This window comes from Panonychus citri, unplaced genomic scaffold (assembly GCF_014898815.1).
Source record: "Panonychus citri isolate SS breed McGregor unplaced genomic scaffold, ASM1489881v1 Contig00140, whole genome shotgun sequence".
Taxonomy (NCBI): Eukaryota; Metazoa; Arthropoda; class Arachnida; order Trombidiformes; family Tetranychidae; genus Panonychus; species Panonychus citri.
The window spans coordinates 1271036-1292513 of NW_026515545.1; the positions used below are offsets into that span (position 1 = coordinate 1271036).

General features: G+C 28.7%; 1 protein-coding gene across 2 annotated transcripts; it reads left to right on the forward strand.

Moving 5' to 3' along the window:
• The first annotated feature begins 464 nt into the window (after positions 1-464).
• Positions 465-21282, forward strand: LOC128394755 (Kv channel-interacting protein 1-like). Of its 2 annotated transcripts, XM_053355114.1 has the most exons (8): positions 465-1130; positions 2950-3030; positions 3330-3410; positions 19110-19234; positions 19618-19761; positions 20154-20357; positions 20436-20498; positions 20640-21282. In XM_053355114.1, the coding sequence occupies exons 1-8, from the start codon at positions 923-925 to the stop codon at positions 20685-20687; spliced, it is 954 nt and encodes a 317-aa protein (XP_053211089.1). In that variant the 5' UTR covers positions 465-922; the 3' UTR covers positions 20688-21282. The 2 variants fall into 2 exon arrangements, with proteins under 2 accessions (XP_053211089.1, XP_053211090.1); XM_053355115.1 differs by lacking the exons at positions 465-1130; positions 2950-3030; positions 3330-3410 and adding an exon at positions 8833-9841.
• The last annotated feature ends 196 nt before the right edge of the window (positions 21283-21478 follow it).

Genomic DNA, 21478 nt, shown 5'->3' on the forward strand with positions numbered 1-21478 from the left:
GGTAAGAACATTTTTCTCAGTACTCTTTTCCTCCGCTGTTGAAGATTCTAAATTCTTAGCCATTAACCAAAGATCAAAGTGTTAACTCGAAATGTCACCAAGAGGTCGAATTGGTTTCTCCATTATTTTATTTCTTTTCTTCAAATAGAAATATGTATCTTTTCTTACGGAGGGATAAGTTAAACCTCGAAACTGTTCTTGTATGGGACAGAAGAATTAGTTTCTTTATTTGGTATCTGGATGAGGAACAAAAAGTTCTAAAAGAGGAAAAAGAGGGTGAAAAAAAATTCGACAAAGAAAATATTCTCCAGTTCTGAGTTCTCTAAGTATCTCATGGAGCTCTTTAGATAATTCAGATTCTCATAGAGTAACCAGAGAGTTTGCCTAGTCTCTTTTAAGCTCACTTGATATTCTCATGATCTCTCTTTCTCTCTCTCTCATCATTATCATCATCATTTTCGTCTTCCTGCCTTTGTAGCATAAAAAATTTCTCTAGTTCGACTTATGGATAGAATTTTTTTTTCTATCTCTGAAACTCTCATGAGATTGTTGATGTTCATCCTTCCCTCTCTTTTTATTTCTTTCTCTTCAACATCATACTCATCATCTTAATCATCAAAGTCAACACAATGTCCAAAACTGAATCATTGTAACGGTTTCAATTCCGTCCATTTACAAAGTCACTTTGTTACTTTTTCATCTTCTTATCAACTAAATGATCACCAATCATGAAGATAATGATTGAAAACAATATTAACCTTTCAAGGGAATCATTCAAATCTTGACCAGTGTCAACATTTTCCGTCAATTCGACCAGTTTCAAAATTCCAACAGGTTAATTGTTCAGCTAATAAACATACACACACACACACACACACACTCTCTCTCTCTCTCTCTCTCTCTCCACTATTCTCACTACATCATGTCCAAAATATTCAGCATCTCATATACTAAACAAAATGTTCATCATTCTCATCATGCTCATCAACAGCAAATAGATGAAGATTCAAGTGATGATGCCGATGATTCACCGAGATCCATGGATTCTGGTGATAGTGCAACGGCGATTAGGATTAAACGATTTCCATTTGAAAAGAAAAGTCCAAAAAAAGATAATTTCTCGCAAAAAGGTAAGCCGAACAATCAATTTTAATTGCCAACAAAGGAACATCAATTCCCTGTAACAATCAACTGAAAATGAACACATTGGATTATATTAATTTCATTTACAAAAACAGTGGAAATAGTTAATTGTTGGTTTAATCAAATTCAGTGAACAGTGTAATGGAAATGGTGAAAGTTAACCAAGCAATTAGTGATTTCTAAATTGTATTAATATTTGTGATCATCTAAACTGATGGTTATCAAGAGGATCAATTATTTAAATTAAATTCTGTTCACGATTAACTTCAATGAGTTGAATTGTTAATTGATCACAATTTCATCATTCTAATGTATTGATTGATACAATTAAACTGTAATCAACTCTATTGTGTGAATCAATTTATGTACAATTTGTTTCCAACTAAATTGATTAACAGAATTGATTTCCGATCTGATTAAGTTACTATTTAATTCATAATTAAATTGGTTTCATTAGATCACAATTAACTTTTAGATTGTAGCAATTAGAGAGATAAAAATTTAGTCTCATCAATTTCAAACGATATTTTTAATCAATGTAAACTTAATTAGTTAAATGATGAAAATTGATTGTTCAACAATTAACTGGTTAATTGTTTTGTAGATAAACCTTTTTTGTTGGTTAATTTAAAATTGAAACAATTGACTTTTAATCATTTACATTGAAACTTTAATCACAATCAGAAATAAAAAAACCTTGACATTAATTTAGTTATAACAATTTGAAGTGATTAGCATTTAAATTTTAATCATACTTGTGATTGATTGATTGATTTAAAAGACAAAATTGAGACAATTAAATTGTTTGACCTTAAATTGTTATTATAATTTAATTTTCAAGATGATATGATTTGTATTACACAATTTTAATCACAATCTAAATTGTGATTTATCCTCAACAATCAACTTTTGTTTCAAACTTTCCAATTGATTAGATTGACCTTAAAAGTAAGAGGATTTTAATTTCATACTGGTTAATAATCATGATTTTGATTAATTCAAATTTTCATAATCAATAATTTATACATACAATTAGCAATTGATTGATTGTTGCTGGTCAAGTAACTGGTTAATTTCAATCAGCAAACTTCATGATATCAATTGATATTATCGTTACTCATTTCTATCTTGATAATTGTTTTTTCGTTGTTGTTGTGTTAATTGTTTACCAAAAAATATGAATACTGTTGACCATCAGCTGACCATGGTTCAAATCAGCATTTCCTGTTGATCAGCTGATTATCTCAGATGAACTTGTATGATATTCGGCTGATGGTGAACATTCAGAAAGAAAAATGAGCTGAAAGTTATTCATCTTTTTCTGTGCTCATTCCATTAACATGGAAATTGAATAAAGTTCATGATGAATGAGAATTTTGATCGATAACAGAAACAGGAAAAGAAAACATTTCTTCAACTTTTCTTTTGTGTTTTCGACAAACTGGACATTTATTTTTCGAGTTATAAGTTCGAAAAAAAAGAAAAGAGAAACAAAAAGACAAAGAGTCATGATGTAAGCATGGAAAGTTCAAACTATCACATCGAATGTCAACATTTTCGTCGAACCTGTAACATGTTCAACTTCGAATTCATATATTAATAGTCTATTGTTTACATGATTCGATTGGAAATTGCAAGTTCTTCAAGAAGAATGAGAAGTTCAACAAAGGCAACAAGTTCTCGACCGATTAACCATAACCAATGTGATGTCCAGTGTTCGATAATCATGAACAATTCAATCACTGATTCTTTTCCAACAATCAACTAATCAACTCTCTTTTTTTCTTGTCTAATCTTTACCAACAGTGGAAAATTTAACACCCAAACATTTACGAATCAATCAAGCAATAAAAGACGCTCGGACCTTTCGAAATTGGATGGACAGAAGTAAGAAAATCGACGAAGATCACCCTGTATATTGGGTATTAACTCTCAGGATAAGAAATTGAAAGTTCAATTAACAAGATTAAATCTTTTATGGTCAAGATAATAAATCGATTGGTTGAACTTGATTAAAGTTTTTTCACGAAAAAAAATTTTCGCTTCGAAAATGACAGATTATGATTAACGATAAATTCAACTTTCTATCCCGAATATACAATAATAATAATAATACAAGAAGATTTTTAATCACAATTAACGAATTTAAATTTTTTTCTCATTCGTCTCATGCTGTTAATTAACAGCTTATATCGCAATTAAAGGTTTCATTAAATCAAAGACGGAGAAACGTAGGAAAAGCCTTGATTCAGCTTTAGATTCAGTCGGTGAGTTTAAATTTACTTACAACAATTAATCACATTCATTGAACATTAATTAATCTTCTTACAATCAACAATTTGATTCTCTTGTTTTCTAAACATTTAAATTGTTCAAAGAAAACTGCTCAATACTTTAACTAATAATTCAATCATAGCAAACCATCAACAGTAATCGTTGATTTGATTGTTAACAATTGAAAAGTTTTCCCTTTGTTTATCAAATTAAAACTCATTTTTCGGATCACAATTAACTAATTGCTTACATATCAAGTTGAGTTTTCCTCATCTCTTTCCTTATAATAACTAAATTAACCAAACATCTAATATTTGAACAATTAAGATAAAACCAATGACCATCAGTTGATTATCAATGAATAATTAGTAAGTATAATTATCAACAATTAGTTAATTAGCTTGTCACTAGTTTCAACTATCAAAATGGTTCAATCGATTTACATTAATTATTATTCATTGTGTATATTTGATCAAATGATTATCACTTGAATGCTTAACAATATATTAGATTAATTTATTTAATACCAATGATCGTTGACTAATTAACCTAATTTCTTATTCAACTTCGGATGATTAATTTATTGATTCAGTTTGAAATTGTTTCCATTTTCCTGGTTTCCATTTCATTTCTTTTCCCTGACAAAAGATGGAGCCACTAGTCTAAACCAAAAATCTCGAAACTTAAATATTAATCAATTCTCATCAATTGATTGATTATGATTAAGATTTTCTTTCCCTTTGTTAAATTGATTATCATTATCCTCAATCTCCTGAATCAGACCAGAACTTTTATCATGATAATTTGTCTTGAAGAGTTTTTCTTTCCTCTCTAACTTTCTAATGTTAAGTTATCATTTATTGTAACTGAATTAACATTAATCCATCTTGTTGATTAGTAAGAGAGAGAGAGAGAGGAAAAAAAATTATGTCAATGATTTAATTATATATTGATACAGATTTTGCCTCATTGGTGATGATTAATAAATTGTGATGATGTTTGCAGATTGATTAACTTTATCCTGTAACTATTTGAATCTATTATTTAGTTGAGAGCAATGATTTTGACACATATTGATAAAGGCAAAGGCCATTTATTTAATTGTGTTAATGTAACAATATCAATGTGAACATTTTTGACAATCAATTGAAGGATCTGAGTTTGATTATCATGATTATAATCATGGTTGATAACATCACTCTACTATTTATACAAAGTTATTACAATATTATCATTATTCAATATGAATGATAATAAGATTGTCATTATCAATTGATCTTCAATTTAATCATTGTGATAACATGAAAGTGACACAATCAATTGAATAACATCAATCATCGGCTGAATAATTTACCCTGAAATTTTGAAATAATATTTCAAAAGTTTTTTCCAAATTTTCGAATAGAAAAAAAACTTTCCAAAAGAAAAGTTCGAATATGTATTATTAATTTTGATAGAAATTTTCGATTTTCATATCAATACATTTATATATAAAGTTCGTGGTGAGAAATATTCATGGGAGATTCAAATGGTAAACAATCAGTGAGAAATTCATCACCATTGATAACTGATAAGTTTCCAAATAATGGTTGGTATTAGTTTCATTGTTACTCTGACAAAGCCTTGAACAATAATGATGAAGATGAAGATGAAGATGGAGATGATAATGATGATGATGATACAATGTGAATCGTTGGTGCACTATGATAACAATTGTTTATTTCTGTCCTTGGAATAGGAATAAAAGAATTCATTTCATGAGAAAAATTTATGAACAATAGATGACCAGAGGAAGAGGAATTAGGAAGATAATCATCATCATGTTCAGATGCAAAGAAGATGACATATAAAGGGAGAGAGAGTGAGAGAGAGAGAGTTAGGTTGAAATATTAACAATAGTCCATCTTCATCTTCATCATCTTCTGGACATAATCAATGAAAATAATAGTTGATCATTTAATGAATTTACTTTGAAACATTATCATTGTTACATCAAGACTATCATCATCTTCATCCGCTTCAGATTCAATGCTCTGTCAATCATGTATTCACAATTAATGACTCACCCATCAAGTTATCATTATCATCATCATCGTCATCATCATAATGATAACAATATTGACCACTTAAATTAACTTGAATAATTAATTTTATCATAATGATTACAACAACAATAAAAGGGAAAGAGAGAGAGAGAGCAAACTTGAAAAGGAAACATGAAAAAGTTACAATTAAGAAACAATTTCATTAAGAGAAATTAATTCTGATTATTATCTCATGTGAATATCATTGAGATTAACCATCAACGACAATTAACCTTCAACAGAGATCAACATGATTATCATTAGCTGATGAGTTGATTATATGATTTTAGTATTTTCCTCAATTCAAATCCACAATTAGAATTGATATTTGTAACCAAATTAACTGGGATAATATAAAGAGTTAAATTGTAATCATAAACAGTAATCAAAGTGAATTAACTTGATTATCTTGGTCTATTAAAATTTAACCAAATTTCCCTTGTTGATACAAATAAAACTTTAATGATTCTCATGATTATCATTGGTGAAAATAGTTCTGATTCTGAATAACATTCACATGAACATTGGGCCAGAAAAAAAATTAGACATTTAATCAAACCGAATAATAAAAAAAGCTAATTAAATCAAATTGTTATGATAACAATCAATTCATCCGGTTAATATTAATGTTGATAATCATCATGATTTGGTTAACGATGGAATCAGATTTTTTTTTTAATATTATCATTTCTGTTTGATTTAATTAGCCTCAAGTTGAATAGTTAATGATTTTGGATTCTGAATGATTTGATTAAAAAAAGAGTTCACGTAAATGAAGATTGTGATGTTGAGCAATTAAAGTTGATCATAATTGATTAATCATCTTGATAGTGAATTAACCTGATCGAGAAAGTTAATTTGTTAACAATTGATGCGTCCATTCAGTGGATTGGTTTTATTGTTAATCAATTGTCGAGTTGATTGTCGATTTGATGTGTCAATGATTGTTCAATGAGCCAAAATTTTTTATCATGAAAACAGAATCGATTCTCATCCTTGACCCATGAAAATGTTAACAGAGACTCATAATCGTTGTAAATTGTGAACAATTGAATAAATCAAATGGTTCGAGTTTTGTTTTTCGTTCATTTTTTTTTGCTCCTCGAAAAATCAAAAATAACTTTTCAATCCTCGATTTATATCTAGTAGTATATTTAATAGATGCTCTTTATTTTTTTTTTGCCTACTTCGAACTCACAATTCTGACAGAAAGTTCAATGGTAAGCATCCATCACGAATTTGAACATTAGTCAGATGATTTTCAGGAAGCTTTTTGTGTCAATGAATTTTTTTGTCTTCTCCCATGAAAAACATCCTGAAAAAATGTTATCAGCTCAAGTGGATTGTATTTGTGTGTATTAGGGAGAGAGTGAGATGATAATTTATTATTCTTATCGATGATAACCCTGACGAAAGGAGCAATTGCTTTTCAATAAGAATAGAAAATTCTTCAACTTCATGAACCATGAGAAAATTGTTCTTCCCATCTAAACTTATCGCTTTTGTCTGTAGAAAAAAAATCCATGAGTTCATATGAATTATCGTTTTACATGGGATTCTTATTTTTCAAATTCTGTCCAGAGTGAAATGTTATGTGAATATTTGATGGATATTCAGGGAGGTGGAGCTATCAGAGCCTCCAGAATCAGAATAGTCGATATAAAGTATTACCTAGTCAGAGGGAGGAGAAAGTTCAGCATTCAGATTGAAACTTTTTTTTCTTTTTCTCCAATTTTTACTGAACTTTGATTTTTTTCTGTCTCTCTCTCTCTCTCTCTCTCTCTCTCTCTCTCTCTCTCTCTCTCTCTCTCTCTGTTTATCATCATTATCATGAAGTTTATGTATTCACTGAACTCTTGGCGTGTGAGTATGTGTGTTTTTTATTCATCCCTTGTACACACAAGAAATTGAACAAGAAGGAAAAGGAAATGATGAATTTAATGGAACTGAATAGAAACATGGAAACAAGAATCATGTTATCAACCTTATTTTTTTTTACTCTTCACCCACTGATGATGATGATTATCATAATAATGATGAAGATAAACAATGTTATTATTATGATGATGATCGTTTTTGTTTAGAACTGGAGAAAAAAAGTTCTGACAGAATAACAACAGTTAAACGCCTTGTCAACTTTACGCCTCAATTACACTTCATCTTTCTCATGTATTTTCATCATCGTTACCCTGAAACCCTCTTATCGTCATCACCATCATCCTCAGCATCAGTTTACCAACAAGAAGATAATCATATAACCTTGATTGTTTCACAATAATCTGTTTGCCTGAAAATTTTGTTTTCATTTATCCTTCTGAGTTTCAATTCCACATCCAACCATTTCCACCTCTGATACAATATCATATTCACTTAAATGAAACAATTAACATTTGCTATTTATGAATTTAATCAAATTTGATATTTTCAACTACTAATTAAATCTGAATAAGTTAATTATCATGAAACTTTTGGATCCATCTCTTATTCAGCTAATTATCAATGTCCAGTTTATGACAAGTAAGACTTGATTATGAACACCAATAATTAAATGCAATAAACTTTTTTTCGTGATCTTAATCATTAATGTAACCAATTGGTTAAATTAAATACACCAAATCAATAGGTGTGTCTTGATTGTCTTAAACTTATCCTTTAATTGTTACACTTTTAAAAAGTTTGACAAAAGTCAAATTGTATTTAAAAACAATCAACTCAAAAATTTATCAAAATGATTCAATAGGAATCAGTAACACCCAAGCTAATAATTCATGAGTAGGTTGATGAAAAATTCATAAAGGTAAATCTTGAAACATGCAATCAACTTTTACTTTAAGTCAAGTAATTAGCTAAATAGTCAAATATTGATCATCTTTTTGTTCATTTAACTAAATAATAACAATCAATGATCACAATTAATCTCAATTACATGATAAATTCAATGGTCTTGGTATCTTTTCCGGTTCCTTTATCATTGGACTATCAACTATTTCGTATCTCTCTCAACATCATAATCTTTGTCTTAATCTGTAATCATCATATTCCAACTAATCCCTCATGTAGATGAAATTTATTATATGAAAATTCATGTTCCATGGTAATTTTTTACTCCCTCCCTCCCTCTCTCTTTATCTTTTTCTCTCTCTTTCGTTCTGGGAATTCTCTTTCTTCATTCACTTTGTCTCTGTCTATTTTCTTGGAAAGAGGAAGCATCTTCCTAGATGATGATCTTCATCATCCCTGGAAGATGATGAGATACTTTTCACTCACAAATGGTTCTCCTTCCAAGTAACATCATCATCTCAGTAGAGGAAGAAGAAGAAAAAAACAACTCTCCCAGATAAACAGACAGACAGAGACTCAGTCATCTTCATCTTCATCATTATCATCATTTAGAGAGAGAGAAAGAGAGTAAGAGAAAGAAAAAAAATCCATACAGAATCTTTTCAGAACTTCGAGTGTCCAGAACTGTTCTGAAATTTTGATCTTCGAAACAAACGAAACTTTTTCTTCTTCTTCTTCTTGTGCCTTAATAACATTTTCTATCACAACAATTAACTTAATCTTCATCAAACTGATCACGTCTTCATCCAAATTGTTAGTAAATTAATATTTAAATTTCGCAATTTACCACAATCAACTAATCAGTTGACAAACGAAAAAGGAGAAAAAAAGTTTACATTCATATCGTGTATTTAAACATCAAACAATTAAGCCAAAATCATATCGAGTTAATTAATTTGATTATCCATCAATTGAATCTAAATCTTTTTTTTTTCTTGCAATTAACAATCAAAATTATCATTTCTATTTAAAAGTGATTACCAAATATAGTAAACCAATTAACCAATATCAAGGGCAATAGTTAATAATGAATAAACCATAATCATCATAATACAATTTAATTACATTCTCATTTAATTGTGTTTCGTTTTCCATTTGAATTTGATTAATTGTGATTTTCAAATTGTTTGTGTTTCTAATTTGATTTTTTGATTGTTTAATCATCATAAAAGTATAATGTCATGAGTTTAACTAATTGTTTCACTCATTATGAATACGTATCATGATAATCAACAACCATTACTGTTAATTATTAACTTATTGGAAAAACAATTAAAGTTAATTGTCAATCGATTAGTTCAATTCTATTGGTATCATCATGTATGGTATGGTAACATCCCACTCGGCAGGTCGTAAGGTCAAAAGTAAAAATAAACGGCAACAAGAACGGGATTTGATCAAATCGTTTCGAGATGCTGCCGATTCTGAGGCCACTTTTTATTCACGATGTTTAAAGTTTGTTAAAAATACTTGGTACGGAATTAAAACTCTTGAAGAAGGTAAGATTTTAATTAGTAATCGAAACAATTAGTTGAACAATTAAGAATCGAGAAACTATTTCATCTTGACGACAATCAGCTGATTGCTTAGTTGTACATAAATTTCCAATACTAATTAACCCAATTAAGTAATCCAAATATGAATCGTATAAACAAATTTGATTGTTTATATTATTAGTAAAAAAGTAAATCAATTAATCAGTTTCTCACTGATACAACAATTTAATTGATCAAATATACAGACTGATTAATGATTTATTTAGTGAAATCAAAATAATAATGAAACATGATGATTGATATTAATGATTAACATTGTAACCTGAGCTTAATTGTTTTATAATTAATTGAATCGTTTTCGTTTCAATGAAAATTTATAAATATACAACAATTTAAATTGTTAATCATTCATCAACCATTTTAAATGTACAAGACAATAGTTAACTTAATGAAGGAACAGAAAAAAAAATTGGAACAAAGTTAATTGTGAAAATGTTTATTCAATGGTAAGCTAATTAACCTTTGGTGTAATCAGTTAATTGTTACTAATTCACGGTTACCATGAGTAAACAATAGAGTTAATTGTTTACCCAGAGAATTAAATTATTACATTTATTATGTAACAATCCATTAGATATTAGTAACAATATGTTATATTTACATAGGAAAAGTAGTCAGGGTGGAAAAGTTTTCATTCTGATTCTGAATCATGATCAGAATGCTGAGTTCTTGGAGGTGGTGAACATGAGGCAGGGAGATAATAGTTCAAGTCTAAGGAATGAACATTTATCGATATCTATTCATGAATACGTACCTTTTGTATTGGAATATGATCAACATCCTTTTATCCTTAATTCAAGAATTTAGCTGATTGATTTAATATCTATTCTGTATCTTTATCTTTCTGAGTGCAAATAGAGTTTCAATTTCATCATGATCAAGATAAAGATCATAATCACGAAGTTGAACATTAGGAAGAGAACGAAGGAGAAGAGAAAATAACAATAAAATCAAGAATCGAATATGATATTATTCTGAATTATCAGAATAATGGATTATTAATCTTCTTCCTCTTTTCATGGTATTGATTCTTTGATGACTATGAAAATGAAAATTTATCTCAACATGATAATCTACAACTTGTTCATGGTGAGAACATGGAAATTAGTTCATCTTGAAAATAGAGAGAGAAAACTTTTCGTCTCCATGATTTATCTTAATCTCGATCATTCCGATCAATTCATTTACAGAACTTTTTGTTGTTTTAATCTGTTGCGTTTATTTCCATGTTTAATTGATTATCTGCTGAATAATTTTGTTCTATCATGTAATTTGGAATTGATAGAAATTAGATTAAAGAATTGCAAGTTGTTGTGTATAGTCACACCCAGGGAATTGCAAGAGGAAATATGACAGAAAGAATCATATTATATAAGATATCAGATTCCTTGGAACATGAATATTGCCTAAATTTAGAGGATGAAGATGAGAAAAAGTGATAATCACCCTGAAAGTTTTATAAGGTCAGTTCAGGGAGAAAAGATTCTCGTTATAAATAATAGAAAACCAAAGATGATAAGTTACATGGAGGAAAAAAAATTCCAATCATGGAAAATAACAATTTTTTCTCATCCTTTTTTCTTTGAGTATTTATAATGCTCAGCATTCAGAAAGTTTTGACTAATGAACACCAATAAGTTATCAACTTCTAGTGTTGGCAGATGATTAAACAACTTATGAATTTTTTACCATGAAAATCTCAAGTGAGAACCTGAATGGAAACTCATTGTTCATTTATAATACTATCAGTTGGTTATTGATTTTATGGAAAAAGTTCAAGGAAAATTTGACACTTTTCTTCTTGTTCTTCTTTCAGAAAAATTCTGGAATTGGAAAGAAAAAAATTCACAGAACTTTTCAGAACTTTTTGTAGATTCTGAGACATTTTGGCATTCAGATAACGTTTCCTAAAACTGAATCTTCTCATGCATCTCATGATTATTGCTATTATTTGTAAATTATATTATACCCAAGAGGAATCTATGAGAAGAAAACTTCATAAACTAAAAGGATAAAAAGTTCTGATACATAAAATCTGACAATGAATTCTGGAGTTAATGATATAACTTTGAGCGGAATTGAAAGATTTTATAAAATAAATTCATCCTCAAAATCAATATAAAATTATCATGAAAAATTTTACCTGATAACAGGAACCAATTAACTCCTTCAGAATCAAGGTTGATTCATTGTCTTCAAATTCCCTGTCATGAAGCTCAGTTTCTATATGTATTAATATAATGTTCACTGATGTGTTAACATTTTCATGGTAAATTCAAGAGTAAAACTCAATCGGTATCCATGAACTGGCTGATTAATATCCGGCAATGGAACTCAAGTAAATTCCTTGAAAATGATTCATCATTCAATTGTTTGAAACTGAATTTCAATTCGAGCTTATCTGTTTCAATTATCACCCCTGAAGATGGGAGAGATGAAAGAGAGACTCAGGTAGATATGAAGGTGAAAATTTCCACTCTAATATAATTCATTTATCTTCAATTTGAAAAGTTCCAAATTCAGTTTCATAGAAATTGAATGATCTTCATGAGAGATAAAAATGTTTGGAAAATTATTTTCCTCATTTTAATGTTTTGGGTGAAAAGTTTCACAATAATCATGATGTTTAACCTTTTTAACTTTACCATTGATTCATTTGGGTTAAAATAACACTCGATCCAACTTGGAATCTGAATTATCTCTGAAAATATGATGAAAATACTGAAAATTATCTTTTCATGAGGGTAAATTATGAAAAGACTATCAACCTAATAGACAATTAGATTACCCAAGGCTCATGGAACTCGCTCATTACCCTGTAAGAAGGCGGAGATTGGAAGAGAAAAATATTTTCCTCTAAATTCTTGCTCATATGTTTAGTCCATCATGATGATGGCGATAATGATAATCATGATAATGACGAAATAATAAGTTCATTCGAGTAGAAAAACTGTTTTTCTCTACTTATACTTCAGCCTCACCCAAGATTCTGGTAACATGATAACAGCATTTTCTGTAATCTTGAACCATCAGATTAAATGGAAACTCAAATGAAAAAGTTTTTTAAGCTCATCTCAACAATTATTATCTCCCTGATCACGATCATCACTCTGACATGATATTTTCCATGGGTGATAATAAGAAAGGTGAAAAATATGGATAACCTTGTGTAAGAATTTCACTTTTTCATCTAATTCAATTTTCAAGATCCCAAAAAAAAGACCAAGAAAAAGATTCACTTTCACCTACTGAGATTATATCATTTCAACAATCAAGGAATTAAAGTTTCATGAAAAATTCATCAACAACTCAGATTATCTTTGTTTTTTTTATCCTCTTTCAAACGATGTCAATTATTCTGAATCATTTCATGATTGTTGTTGGTGAAGTTTGATGAGATTAAGAATCAGAAAAGTTAACGATTCTGATCATTTCCAATAAAGGAATCATGATATTCAGGGTGTTTACTTTTTCCTGAAAAAATATTATATATTTTATCCTTGAGTTCATGTTTATCGTTTAACTATCATGATAAATTTCATGAACGTCAATCAAATTCATTAATTTCTCAACTGAAAATCATCAATAACAAATATCTCTCATGTAGGTCTCATGATAAACTTAATTTACCAACTCAACTAATCATTGAAAAAAAAACCTTCTTGATTGATTAAATTACTACAATTAACCTTAACGACCAAGTGATAATAAGGGAAGATAATTATCTCGAAAATTACCTCCGAGTAATTAATGACCAAAATCAAATAAATGATCAACTAATCGTACTAATTTAGTTGGTGACAATTAAATGTTCAACAATCAAGTTAACATGAATTCCCTTTAAAAACAATAAATATCAACTTTTTAATTTCATATTTTGATTGAATTATAATTTAATCTAAAAAGTTAAACACACATTTGATTGTTGTGAGAAAATCAACTTGAAAGTTTATTAAATTAGTAGATTGTATTATTTTCACCATGATTATGGTGAGAAATAAATTGTTAAAATTTGATTATATGAAAATCTGAATAAATGTTATTAATATTCAGTTGATTGTGGATTCAGATTTGGTGAAAGATTATAATGATTACGGTTGTTTACTTGATGATAATGATTGTGAATGTTGTAGATGAAGATAATGACCATGGTGATAATGGTTATGTAATATATGAAAATGACCATCGACTTGAAATGGTCAACAAGAGTGGACAATAAGTAGAAGGAGGAGTAAATGGACAATGTCCATTCTGGGAGTGAAAAAAAAGCGATCACAATAAATTGTAGTTGATATTGTTGATTACGATCATTAAGACTAACGTAACTATCAGATGGGTAATTTGGTTAATTGTCATGTTGATTTTGGTTTAACTGTAAACGTAAACAAAAATAATTGACCAGAACTGGACACTAATCATTGGGACTCTTTGTTTTCATACAATTCAATTGTGATTTAATTTAGTTTTTTTTTGTTTGATGAAACTTTTTTTTCCCCAATCATTTCTTTGTTTTTGATTAGTTCAATTGATTGGAAGCTTTCACTTAATTGAATGATAAAAATTAAGGTTAATCATTTTATCTCAGGTAAAATTGATTGACCATGATAATGATGATCATCATACAAGTTTTAGATTGTGAATATCTATCGGTAATCCAATGAGAAACAATCATTTGATTAAATGATGATTTAGTTATGATATTATTTTGTAATCAGATTTGAATTGCAATATCAGCTTAATTTGTATGATTTTTGATTTAATTATTTGGGTTACCTTTAGTTTAGATGATGATGATTAAGGTGACATTGAACTTTATCAATAATAATTAAGATGATTAAAGGAGGAAAATTTTCCAAGTCAAACTGAAGATGATGATGATGAGTTGAGAGATCTCTCTCTCTCTCTCTCTCTCTCTCTCGTTTTGTCATCCTCATCTATTTTCAGCGTCACGTTCATCCTCATCTTGATCATCATTCTGATTGACATGTTAGCTGATCATCATTTATTTCATGAGAAGCAAAAAAATCATCTTATTTTTTTTTACTGACCCTTTTGATGACCTGATAGTTTTATCAATCCACTGGTCAGTTATCATGATCATCATGAGCTACTGAATCATTTCATCTTTGCGAAGGTCTTAATGAACAAATACAAAATCTAGATACTTGGAAATGAACAATTCATCATGATATTGATCATCGCCATGAATTTTGATCATGATTAATATGTTGGATAATTTCAACGGTTTATCTCAATAAAATCACATTACCATGAAAGGTTCATGTGATTATATGAGGTTGATGTGTTGATGAATAATAATAACAATGAATTACAATTTACCCTGGGCAGTTTGACCTTTTTTTCAGTCTATTGATAGTTCATTGTATAGATTGAACAATTGAATTGTTCACTCTTTTGTTATCTATTGACCAATAACTGACCATGGCCAATGACTGACCAGAATTCATGATCAATCGTTCAGAAGGTTATTCAATCATCGAGAGAAGAAAAAAAGTTTATTATATAAACACATCAATTCTTGGGAAAAAAAGAAGAAAATTCTTCATGATATTATCATTCACCTCATGAACTGATTCATATTTTCCCATGAATACATGTAAATAAATAAAAATATCCTATCATCAGAACTTGAAACCTGATTCTATCAGAACTTTCAGAACATATTCTTTGAGTGAATCTGAGGAATAAAAAATTTGAGCAAAAAAAGTTCAAAATGGAAATGAACATATGATACATATTCGTATTTACCTTTAGTTTTCCTCCCTGTAATTGCTTCTTTCCACCCTCTCCACCCTGGAATCCATATAAAGTGATTTATTGTAAACAATTTCCGTGACTATCACATGAAAACTTTCAGAAACCATGAACAACATGGGAAAAAAAGTTGAGATTCTCAGATACATTAACCATATACACACACAAACATACACCTTGATACCTATTATCATGTTGCTTTAATAACTAAAAAGCAAAAGATACAAAAATTATATTCAAGTCACAAGGAAAAATGAATTGAGTTTATCATGAAAAAAAAGTTCAACATTAAAATCGTAACCATGTATTTCTCATATACATGATTTCTCAGTTTAATGTTGAAAGATATTTAAGATTATATAATTGTAATTGAGATACTCGATAATGATTGTTGTTATTGTTCAATCAATTTCATCTCATTAGCATCAGATTTTCATGAGACATGATGATGCTCAGATTAAGATATTTACCTTGAATTAACAAGCTAATGACTCTTGAATCATTATCATATGATAATTTCATGGTTCCAATTGAATCTTTAGTGAAAATGTTTTTTTCTCACTCTCATTCATTTCTTACCCTTTCACCATGAAACCGTGAAAATAATCATTACTGAACTTTATCTCCTTCACTGAATTCCCTTTGTACTTAAAATATATTTTTCTTGGTAAAGTTAATCACTTTCGGTTCCAAAGTCTCATGAGGAATATGTTTTTTTTCAGATTCTCATGAAGATTCAGTTTATTCAGTATTGAGGATTAAATTTATCGTTTACCTGGTTAATTGTTTATCAGATTTGTTTTTTGTCTTCCTCTGTAACAATTAACTTTAAGTGATTAGGTTATGCTAAAGGTGAATTTTGATCATCACCATCATTATGTTAATTTTATGATTAAAGGATTAGAAAACATCTCAACCTTATAATGCATATAATGTCATCAGTGTTGAACAATTAACTAATCACAGTAATGAGGAAAGTTAATTGGCTGCGATATAATTTGATTCGGACGGTTAAATTGTTGGGATGTTGTTGTCACAATCAAAAACAATTGGATGAACCATTAAATTAGCATCATAGTAATAAGATTGATTTTTAATTGCTGATTGATTAAAAAAAAACAAGTTCTAATGGTAAACATTCAATGTTTACCATTTGAATTTTTTAAATTGTTTGCAAATTGTTGGAAACTTTTTGATTAACTGATGATGGCACTGGTGATTGTTGTTAATCATTTGGTTGAATACGATTGATGCCAAGAAAAGATGATCAAAATTAACAAGACAAATTAACTTCACAATCTAAATTTAGCTCAATAAGTGAGGCTGCAAAAGTTAATGGGGAAACATTAAGTTTATCATTTGCTTTTCAAATTCACAACAATTTAGTTTATTCTCATTTTTATACTAAATTAACAGTTTAAATTGGTGGTTAATTGTTGTTTATTTTTCTATTTAATTGTTTGTGATTTAATTATTAGACAATATGATGCAAAGTGTTCGTTGTAATGTTTCCTCTAAATCATCAGATTCGAAAAAAAATCGAAATCGTAAATTGATCTCACCTCAAGTATCGACCCAAATGAGTCGTAAGTTAATCACAATTAAGGATTTGATTGTTATCGTAACCATTGAATCTAAATGATTTACCTGGTGATTGATAGAAATGATCAATCATTAAGATGTTCAATTGTTTCAGATTCTAGTGATGAAAAGTTATTATCAAAATTTGATTTATGCTTCAATCTGATGAATTATTTATTTCCGATTCAGATTCTGATTCATGATCATCATCATTACCATGAAGAGATATCTATGTTTTTTTCCTACTGAATTTACATGATGATATTCAATAGTTATATTTCCTTTGAGTACAGGTAGTGTTTTCCATCATATAAATAAAAAGTTTCATGATAAAAATTCAGTAACCATGAATTTCATGGAAAGCAAATTGATTATCTAATAGTAAACTTTTCAATCATTTTCATGGATTCTTGATCCATCAATCGTTTTTAACATGGTAATAATTTCATCATCAGCATTGAAAATCTGGTGACAATCATGAATAACTGATCAATCAGAAAAATTCATTCAACGATCACGATAACAATTTAAAAATCAATTGTCACATGAAAGTAACAATTTACTGATAACAATGATTAAGGTAAACAAATATTAGCACAATTTCAGCAATTTAAATTGTTCAATAATCTATACGATAGTTGTATTGATTGATAGATTGATTAGATTATGATTAGCGATCTGATTAACTAAAGTTGATCAATTTCATATTCATCATCAATAAATACACACAAATACACCACTGATCAGATATTACTAATTGCTGATAATTTATTTAAAGATAATCGGTTGAGTAATTGATTCATTTCTTCATATATATTATAAGATTAAGATAATCCTTGACGATGATTGGTTAATCACTATTAGACTGAAAGGTTTTGTTTATCATTAATCAATCATGATTAGCAACTTTTTTTTGTGTAGTTTAATTATCAGATTTTGGAGTAATTATCGAAGGAAATTGTTAAGGTGTAATGATTAATGTTATCCAATAACGATTGGGTCAACAATTTAGTATCTACCGTTACTTACAATTGCTAGATAAATATTTGACCATCAAAAAGGTCAATCTCCTTTTGTTTAACTGTCAACTGACCATTGTCCAAACAAACATAAGGATTCATCTTTCTGTCATCATGTGAGTCAACCATTTTAAGCTTGACCACCAATGTGAATGCTTTTCATGATGAATGGTCACTTCCACCTTAGATAACTGAACTTCCTGTGGACTTTTCTTCTTTAACCTCAATCTCTAAATCAGAGAGAGAGAGAGAGAGAGAGAGAGAGAGAGAGAGAGAGATGAGAATTCTCTGAATTCTGGACAACAATAAGATAAAAAAGGTGAAAATATTATGTATTAAGAAAATGAGCTTAGAACTTTGGATCGAAAAAAGTTCTGGTGAAAAGAAATTTCCATGTAAATTCAATTCTGTCTCTGAATAGATTATGATATTAACCAGAATTTTAAAGTGAACTTTCAGTTTCTACTAATAAGTGAAAATACTTATCATGTTTATCCTTTAAATTGAATTAAAGTTGCTTGTTATTATGTATTTACGATTGGTTAAAATTCACGTTCGATTAATGATTCTTGATTGTCTAAATTAAACTCTTTTCAATTGTGAACCATTTGTTTGCTATTTAATTACATTAAGATTGATTGTCAACCAATATTTGATTGTGTTCTCTCAATTCTCAACTCTATTGAAGAAAAGAGTAAATATTGAAGAAATTAAATTCCAGATTCATTTATATAATGTTCAAAAAAATATGATTCTATTATTAGAACTTTTTTTCCTCTCGAATTCATCTGAACTCTTTTAATATCGAAAAATTTTTTCTTTCTTTTTTCAACCAGAGCGGGACTTTGATGATCTCGATGGACAACAAGTTCATATTAAACCAGAACCGATTGAAGTATTATGCCAATTGACTAAATTCAGTAAACAAGAACTTCAAATCATGTACAGAGGATTTAAACAGGTAAACCTTGAGACTGGTCATTCTTATGGTCAAGAAGTGAAAAGTTTCCAAGCATCGAAAGAAAAGTTTTCAATCAAGTTTCGATTTCAAAAATTGAGATGAATCGTACATAATACAAAATATCATTGGAACAAAATTAAATTATATTGAGACAATTAGATTTATCTAGAAGATAGAGAAAGATGGACATTGGTCAATAAGATTGAGAAGAAAAAAAATAAATAGAATTCAGTCCAAGTGATTAAGTTTCAATTGTTGGTCAACATTTTGAAATCAATCGAGTGGCAACTTGTAGATTTAATTGCTTGGAATTTGATCTAAATTAATTGACTGGACAATCTTGTTAATTGTTTTCTAACTCGAACTTTTTTCTTACCATTTAGGACTGTCCATCGGGAGTGGTCAAGGAGGATATGTTTAAGGTCATTTATGCTCAATTTTTTCCTCGAGGCTCCGATCCAAGTTCTTATGCACATTATGTATTCAATTCATTTGATCCTGATCACACTGGATCAATAACATTCACGGTAAGAGATAATTACAATTAACTGATTGCGTTGTTACGTCAAGATTGAAACAACAACCAGAATGTAATGAGAGGAAAAAAATTAATCTTCTCAATGGATTAGATTAAATTGTTTACTCATTCAAATATGATTAATATTCAACGTTTAACCAATCAGATTTGAGGTTGATAGTGAAATTGATTGTGATGGTTAATCAATCATAATAACTGAGTTAAACTGATTAGAATTCATATTGATAGGAAATGTCAAAATTTTCACATCGAATCCGTAGATAAAGGATTGATAGAGAAATTGATAAGTCGTCGTTGAGATGATGAATATTTAAATCTGTTGGTTTAGAATTTTGATTTTTTCTCTCGATTCTAATTCGATTTTCGAACTTTTTTTGCTAGGATTTTGTCGTTGGACTTTCGGCTCTTGCTCGAGGAAGTGTTCAGGATAAACTACGATGGGCTTTCAATCTGTACGATCTCAATGGTGATGGTGTTTTAACGAAAGACGAATTTTCCTTAATTGTTTCCGCTGTTTACGATCTGATGGGTAAATCAGTTGAATTTGTTCTTGATGGTAAAGAGCAAACAGAAAGAGTGTTCAGGGTAAAAAGAATATTCCAAATTCTAATATTAGATTTTATATATAAGTTCCAAAGTAATATGAGTTCTCTTTTTTTTCAGAAATTCGATCAAAAACAAAAAGGAACTATCAATTTACAAGAATTCATCGATTCTTGTCTTAAAGTGAGTCACAATTCCCCATAGATTTCATGGGAAAAAAAGTTCAGAAAGAAGAGAAAATTTTTTTCAATTCGAGAAAATATTATTCGATCAACAATTTAATTCATAAGTAATTAATTGATTGTTTTATATTCAATCTAACAGGATGAATCAATTACTAAATCATTGGCTGCCCTTGATACAATCTTTTGATTGATTGATTGCTTGATTGGTTATCAATACATCATACAGACTCTGGTGGTGATCAACTAATTCCAGTGACAATTAAACATTTTCATTTGTTAAACAGATAAATCATCAATTGGATTAACTGATTGCTGGAGGAAAACAAAAAACGATTATGATTATCAGTTGGAATCAAATCTTAAAATTGAAATCTAATTACTAAGTTGATTAGGAGAATTGATCAGACTAATTGTAATTTAATTGTAATGGAGAAATGACTAAATGACAATTGGAATTGTTTCTTTCTTTACTTTAATTGTTTGGGACAATTAACCAATTATTAAATTTTGTTAACAACACAACAACAAAAAAAACACAAAATAAATCAAAACAATTTACATGATAATCATTTTCACAGGGAATCAGAAAATGATTTAATATATTCAGTTATTAATAAACTAAATTTAATCCTCAACAATTAACTGTAATAAAAAATGACACTTTTCACAACAATTGAATTAAATATATAATATACAATCAACTCGAAAGAAAAAAGTTTTAATCAAATTGATTGTAACTCTAATACAATTTAATTGGAAATAAATTAAAATGAGAACAAAAAACTAAAACTAAAATTAAAATTTTCAAAACTCTCAAAGTAATTCAATCAAATTAAATCCCTGAAAAAAAAGAACAACAATTAACTTGACAATTTAAATTGTCGAGGAAAAAGAAACAAAAGTTTCGGAAAAAAAATCGAAAAAATCAAATTCTTATCGATAGTATCGAAAAAAATTCTTCGATACTATCGATGTTCT